General features: G+C 41.7%; 2 protein-coding genes across 2 annotated transcripts in view; one reads left to right on the top strand and one right to left on the bottom strand.

The window, feature by feature from the left end:
• The first annotated feature begins 3,022 nt into the window (after positions 1–3,022).
• LOC109463552 (echinoderm microtubule-associated protein-like 2) overlaps positions 3,023–7,737 on the top strand; it is a 15,841-nt gene continuing 11,126 nt past the window's right edge. The window contains exons 1-5 of the mRNA XM_019760393.1: positions 3,023–3,152; positions 4,254–4,403; positions 4,634–4,703; positions 5,022–5,081; positions 5,318–5,419. Coding sequence (XP_019615952.1) covers positions 3,067–3,152; positions 4,254–4,403; positions 4,634–4,703; positions 5,022–5,081; positions 5,318–5,419 — 468 coding nt within the window. The 5' untranslated portion in view covers positions 3,023–3,066. The remainder of the gene's footprint in view (positions 3,153–4,253; positions 4,404–4,633; positions 4,704–5,021; positions 5,082–5,317; positions 5,420–7,737) is intronic.
• The window catches only part of LOC109463595, a 3,914-nt gene continuing 1,927 nt past the window's right edge, over positions 5,751–7,737 (bottom strand). The window contains exon 2 of the mRNA XM_019760452.1: positions 5,751–6,189. Within this exon, the coding sequence (XP_019616011.1) occupies positions 5,751–6,189 (439 nt within the window). The remainder of the gene's footprint in view (positions 6,190–7,737) is intronic.

Genomic DNA, 7,737 nt, shown 5'->3' with positions numbered 1-7,737 from the left:
GTCCAAGGCATAAATGGTAAAAAGTGCACTCGCAACAACGACATCTAGCGACATGCGGCAACTCAGCATGTCTGCATGGCCGTCGCAACAACGACATCTAGCGACATGCGGTGACTTAGCATGTCTGCATGGCCGTTGAAGGGTGGAACCGTTGATCCATCCATCCGTTGATCCAATCTCAATCTCGTCTGAGTTACCATTTTCGCGCATGCGAAAATGGTAAAAAAACTTGCCTTCATTCAGAAATCTAGGTGGTCATGAAGGTTGTACAAATGACTTAATATAACACACAAAGTAATATTTTATTGGCATGGTGAATAATAGACTCTTCAATTTCATTCCTTCACATTTTCTTCTGGATGGATTTTGGCATTCTGCGACTTTAGTATCAGTTTCCTTTTTTTCAGTTTGAGGCATATATTTGCTCATTTTGCAGCTGCTTTGTACGATTCACATTATGACCGAAACTTTTTTTCAAACGGACGAAAACTCATGCCCGCGCGGATGTCATCCATATTATCAAATCAACATGGCCTTAGATGTTAAAAATATACTGTATACTACAATACATTCAACATCATACGTAAACCTACGAAAATATTTGGGTGCATTGGTGCACCCACAGAAAATAACTGGGTGCACAGCTCCAAATTTGGGTGCACTAAGGTGCATATGCACCCTGTATTTTGAGCCCTGGCAAGGAAACCATATATTTGTCCCTTCTGAGACTACACAATCTATCACTACCCGCGTACAAATTTTCTCAGAAAAAACAATTTACTTTGAATGTTTACTTTTGGTGATCGCTTTAACAAAATTCCGTGTCATTCATGCAGCGTTTTGGGGTCACTCAACCGTTCCCATCGCCCCTAACCCCACCCCTTTCTCCTCTTAATCTCCCCTTTCTCAGCACTTGTGTGAGCGATTCGGTGTCACCAGGTACTGGTTCGTAGCCTCTATCAGCTTCGGGACGCGGTTGGAAAGAGGAGAAATCGGCCAAATAGAGAGATACGATGCCAGGGGAGTTGGTCTGCTCGAGAGAACAATTTGCCACTCCAAAACGCGAAACTGTTCTCTCCAGTAGACTAACTCCCCTGGCCCTGCTGGCATGTTATCTCTCTATTTGGCCGATTTCTACTCTTTCCACCCGCCTCCCGAAGCCTGGTAGAGGCTACGACGTAGTACGACCAGTATCTAGTGACACCGATCGCTCACAAAAGTGCTGAGAAATGGGAGATTAGGGGAGAAAGGATGGGGTTAGAGGCGATGGAAATGGTTGAGTGACCCCAAAACGCTGGAGGCTAACTGGTCCAACCGGTCGAACAATGGCACGCACGTCCCTTTCAGTGTGCTAACTGACAAATCGTTAGAAAAGATCAGGGCTGACCACGGAAGAACGGCTCGTATATCTCTCTACCAATGACGCGACCGCGTTTTTGACATCGTAACTCACCCAACAGCCGAAGGACAAAAAGGCGGGATTTTCACCATGAATGACCCGACCAAGGTAAAGCCGAAACCTAAGCCCCTCATCAGGGGACAGTCAGTACCTGCATTCAAACTGAGCGGGGACAGTACAGCAGGGAAGGAAAAACAACAACATCTGCAGGCAGCCAGACCTTCTGCCGAGGAATCCACAACAGATACGACGAATTCGCCTCAGCTGAAGAAAAAGCCAAAGCCTAAACCGTTACTGAGAGCTGAATCGGTGCCGACTTTTAATCTACCGGGGAAGGAGAAAAAACAACAACATCTGCCAATAGCCAGACCGTCTGCTGAAGAATCTACAACAGATACGTCGAATTCGCCTCAGCTGAAGAAAAAGCCTAAACCGCTACTGAGAGTGGAGTCGGTACCAATTTTTAATTTATCGGAGAAGGAGAAGACTGGAGAAAAGACGAAAGAAATGCCGAAGCCCAAGCCGCTCCTGAGGGGACAGTCTCTGCCGATATTTAACCTGACCGGGGATAAGACTGCGGAGATGGCCAGACAGAGACGGTTTGTTTCAGAATCAACTTCAACACTTCGCATGTCGGGAACGTCTATGGAATACAAGAAGCAAGAAATCACAGACAAGCCCATAGGTAAAAAAACAACAACTGTTTTTGCATACTGTTCGCAGCATTCTTTGTATATTTCAACAATAGGTAACGTTATTATGGCTTTACCATAATCATTTTCTTGGTGTGCAGAGTAACCATTAAGGTATGGCAGTCCAAAATATGAAAATTATAATATATGAAGATCTTTTTGGTTAATTCCGAGCGTTGTTTCACTTACATGTGTTCTAATTCCATAGGTTCAGCGAATATGCTCTAAAGGTGTGAGAAAGTGTACATAACCGGCATTCCATGTTACATTTTGGATGTTTTAAAGTTCGAAATTTTAAACATTACAGGTATACGAAAACATATGTTATAAGAAATAGACTCCGTGTTTATTTAGAAAAGCTACGTTTAATTCTCAACCGTCAGTCAGGATAGAGCCCCTCAGGACAAAGGATAATTACAGTGTGCACATCTGTGGCACGTTACTTATGTCATGTAATTATATACATAAAGCCACAACCGGACTCAAATTTATCATAATCTAATGTGAGGACACAGATAACAATTCTTGTTCTAATCGCATTTTTTGTGGCTTTAAGGTTTACCACAGTACATTTCTTATCCCTGAAGATTTGAAACTCTCTCTTTCGAATTGTCTTAAGAAACTAAACAGGTTTCTTGTGCACTCAAGCGTGCAGAAAGGCCGGCGTTTGTGTCGAAATGTTACAGACATGGGTCATTGACCTTTTGTCCTTCATGGATTTTGTGTATTTATCTTTACAAGCTTAGCTGTTGACTTCGAATTTAAGTTAATCTTTAATACCTCAAGTATAGTCTTGCTTGTAAAGAGAAATGTTAAAGAAAAAAGAAAGGCATTTCTGTTATTCGTGAACGTAAGTGAATGCACATTGCAATGTTTACAATCTGTATAATGATGTTGTTTTGTTTTGTTTGTTTTGTTTTTTTACAAGGAGCAAATGGAGTATTCCGTCAGTACCTGCGAGGCCGGCCCATCACCATGTTCGCTCCCTCCGATTCGGCGGACCATGGCCCCGCCAAAAAGGAGCCGACCCTACCGACGGAAATGCTACGTGCAGAATGGGTGTATCCTTCGATATGAACAGAAATAAACAAACAAACAAACAAACACATAAACAGACAGACAGACAGACAGGGATGGAGTTACTTACATATTTAGTTGGAAAAGCAAAAGTAAAACTCTGTTTAGTTATATGAGAAACATTTATAGGCAAATACCTTCATAAAAGCGATCGACCGCAAATTTATGAGTTTCCTTCTTGTGTTGGAACAAAGCTTGAACTTTACAACTGTTGATTCTACCAAATTACAATACAGATGTGCTTTCATTCGACCCTTCATAAAACGTTGCTATATAGAATTACATGTACAATATCACCAGTTAGAGTAGACAACTTTCAGAAGTCAATGACCTTTAATGGGTCAATGACCCTTGTCCAGACGCCTTAATTATTCTAAAGCATTAGCCAAACTATAGTTATTTTGTGGGAGGCCCGTTAATTGCACTCCCCAAGGCCAGATATCTATTTCGCAGATTAAATGGCAGTGGGTATAGATCATGTCTTCAAAAAAGAAAACACTTTTCCTTCATAGAATTTTATTTTATCGCATTCTAATGTTGGATGGATACATAGGTTGGGCCAATCGGTATACCGGTAAAATACAACATGCAATATTACACACTGCGTTATCCATGACAAGATTTTTTGTTGGAGATATAGTCGTGTTTTTACCTTTGCAGCAAGGCAGTATCTGCTTAAAAATACTTGGAGCAAATCCCTAATAAATGTAATGCAATGAAGAGAAGAAGTTGAACCTGTAAACAGTAGACCACATTAGTATGTATAATTTAAGTATCATTGCTGTATTCTTTTTCCTGTTTATGCATGGCCTGTACTTAGTGTGTTAGAGCACAAACGTACAAGAAAGGTCTTCATTTACTCTCCAAGCAGAGGTTGTGGGGGAATGATCGTTACATTTTTATATATGGCCGTTTTTTTTTTGTGTCCTGACCCCGTCGGTGGCCGCGGACCTTCTCTGGCTAATGGATACTTTTGCCACCGATAGGGATCTGCTTGGAGATTATCTTCATTCATTCATTCAATAATAAATGTTGGACTATAAAGTCGTATTTCTCTTTAGTGTGTGGACTTGACGCTGGTTCAGATACGGTTACCGAGGCCGTGACTGTGCGGATAACCTACACGAGCTCGGCAGCGGGGAAATCGTGTACAACATCGCGTCAGTCGTGGTTCTGTACGACCCTCGGGCCGGCACACAGAGGCACTACCTGGGACACAACTCAAGCATACAATGGTCAGATTTCACCATTTGCTAAGTTTCGCATAGAAAACCGTGTACATGTTCTGAACACCTCAGATAATATTTTAGAAGAATCCCATGCCTGCTAGTAGAAGCGTGGCGTTATTGGTACTAGTGTGGCGCTATGGGTAAACGTGGTACTATGGGCAAAGTTGCCAAGTGCCCTTTTTGACAACGCCTCAGGAGCGGATCCTTTATAACCCCCTGTAACTGTCCCACTCCAGTCTGGCTGTACATCCCGCGGGAGTCCTGGTGACGAGCGGACAAGTCATGGGGGTCAACCGCAGAGAACAGGTACCGGTAAAAATTTCTTTTTAGATGCCAAACAGAAAAAAAGCGCGGTCAGCAAATGGCGGTTGTAGCTCTGAATGGTTGGCCGAATTTCATTTACTTGCGAAAGCAATGGATTTACTCCTTTTACTTCTCACCCTTGCTTAATTTGGTTTGGTTTACTTGGTTTATTAAGATGACATTAAAATAAAGGGGAGGACAGAATAGAAGATCCCCTACCGACAATGCTAGCAGTCGTTGTCTATTTCCGACACGGTTTTAGGTGGCACACATAACCTCTATGTTTAGTGTTTACAACTAGTGTTTACTGTTTCAACCCAGATTGCTGTATATGAAAAGTTCGACGGATTTTACGGAACCCCAGATCCGAACTGGTACAAGGTAAGCTATTCTCATGGCGTTTGAAAATTTCGAACTTCTTAGAATTAATCTTCATTTCTTAGCAAACTATGTAATTGTTTGACCTAACTCATCAAAATATTCTTCACTTTTTATGTAAAGTACTAGAAATGCCACAAAAACGAAAAAGAGCAATCTTTTTACACACATCTTTATGCGACGGTCACTACTGCGTACACAAGTTTTCAACTAAATGTTTATCTCTACTTATACACCAGCCCCATGTGAGAGTGTGGGATTCCAAGACGTTACAAACTTTGGCTGTGATTGGTGGAGACAAACTGCAGTTCGGAGTTTGCGCAGTGTCTTTTTCGGTCTCCGTGAGTATCTTTAAATAACCTTACATACATACATACATTCCTACATAAACATGTATATAACTCCAGCCCAGATGAGCATGGTACAAACTTCGAATTAATGTGTTTTTCAATCGTATCTTAAGTAGCTTGTTATGTTATGTTGCTATGTTAAAGTTTTCGTACGTACGTACAGCATATAGTGTCAACTTGGTTTCCATAATACACAAGGCAATGATGATCATGGGTGAGCAATGAGCCTCTCTCTCAATAAGATCTAACCTTCTCACCCGATCCCTCAAAGCCAGCGAAGTTAAAGCCATGAACTCATAGTCATAACAGTGAGAGATGCTCCTTATGGGAGGCAGATGATTTCTTGACAATCGGGACATCTTAGGCACAGGTGACACCACTCTATGGCCACGTTTGTAGGATCATATTTAAACTTTTGTGTTACCCCAATGGTGCGGTGGCATGAAATGCACATCCGACTGAACTCTTTCGGACTCTCGTCAAACACTTCTGCTGGGCATTCCTTAATAGGGCATCTTGTTCTCCATACATATGATTGAGTCATTGAAAAAATAAGTGCATTGTGGTGTCGTCTCTCCACGTGTTGAATCAAAACCTCTGCAACTAGATTGCATCGTCTGCCCTGTCGCCGAGCCAAACCTGTTGCCCCCTTGCCCAGCTCCTCTATTGCTTCCAGCGCCCCCTGCCGGAGCATGTAGAACCCTGCATCCGCCAGGATCATGTCTGACGTCACTTGTGGTGACAAGAGCAGGCGGCCGTTCCTGTATAGATAACAACAAAAGTTGCAATTTCAAATGTACAGTGTTTAGTGGAGAGAGAGAGGGGGAAATAGAGGGAGAGAGAGAGAGTGGGGGAGAGGGAGGGAGGGAAAGAGAGGGAGAGGGAGAGAGAGAGAGGAGGGAGAGAGAGAGAGGGGGAGAGGTAGAGAGAGAGAAAGAGAGAGAGGTAGAGAGAGAGCTAGAGGGACAGTAGTGTTACAATCCTCGGCCTTTGGGTGGGGACGGCTCTGTCACTTCACGGTGCCTTTAGTTTCGGTCTCAGTTTCGGTCCGCGTTATGACGGTGCTAGTATCCTGTATGTACCGTTGTTAACATTTCGGATTGCATACCAAAGCAATTTAAAACTAGAAAGGCCAATATTTGCTTTGGAGCAAATACAGCGATGGGTTCACCACATTTTACGACATGGCAGGGAAAGAATGAGAAACACAAGGGAAAACAATGATTTACATTGATATAACTATAATATGAAGTAACATACAACTAAAACAACAGTTGGATAGCTATTCCCTACTTTATTGGTTAGGATTTTTAATTGCATAATGCAAACTGTTGATTTTCAAAATAAAAAAAAAACGTTCATGCCCCGCATTCCAATGCTGGAGCAGAAAAGCTTGAAATACCTACCAAAACACTTGAATAAAGACATACTGTCAGTATGGAAATGCTCTGTGCAGGTGTTATTAACAATCACATAAACTATGAAGCCATACATTGAATAAGCTATACATATAATATGATTATCATAACCTTTATTTTTAAAATCATGCCAGTGAGCTAATTGCATGTACAGAGTGAAAGAAAGTAAAGTAAAGCAGTAGAATTTCTGTACTAGCTATGATAGTACTTCATATGATTCGTCCTCATCGTCATCATTCAATGTGGTCTATCTCTTGCTACTAGTGACTGGTAATACCTCTGTAGATTCTTCACACTGGCAGAGTACCGTACTCCTTCTCTCTTGTCAGCTCAATACTTTTGTGACAACATCAAAGTGATTTTAGTTTGTATGTTGGAAAAATACAAAAGACTAACATTCTAAGTTATTGACATTCTTGAGTAAGAACAATCAGTTTTTGAATGTTAAAAGCAAAACAACGAAAATAAAAAATGTTGAAATTGTTAAAATGCAGAATTGTTAAAATCGTTAAAACTGATAAAATTGTTAAAAATTATAAAATTGTTAAAAATGTTAAATTGCTAAAAATATTTATGTCCGATGCACTGGGGTTCGAACTTGCAATGCCTGGGATTGCCGCCTTGCGCGTTTCCAACCGAGCTAACTCGGTGCGATACACATCACTCACTGCATTGTATGTCATAAAAAGTAAACAGCATGGCGGTATCGATCGCCTCAAGCCACCAAGACTTTCAACTATTAACTACGGGGTTTCCTTCTTTATCAGGTTTGCTTTTGAACCACCTTGATGTTACTTAACTATCAACCCGGCTAGCAGAAGCCGCCGGCTCCTTTGATATTACAGCCGCTCCCTGTCCAATCTTGTTTACACGCCGGGCGCAGGTCATTGA

Source organism: Branchiostoma belcheri, unplaced genomic scaffold (genome assembly GCF_001625305.1).
Source record: "Branchiostoma belcheri isolate BF01 breed outbred unplaced genomic scaffold, Haploidv18h27 scaffold128, whole genome shotgun sequence".
NCBI classification, from domain to species: domain Eukaryota; kingdom Metazoa; phylum Chordata; class Leptocardii; order Amphioxiformes; family Branchiostomatidae; genus Branchiostoma; species Branchiostoma belcheri.
Note: the sequence above shows the minus strand (reverse complement) of the source record. Positions and strands in the feature narration are given on the sequence as shown.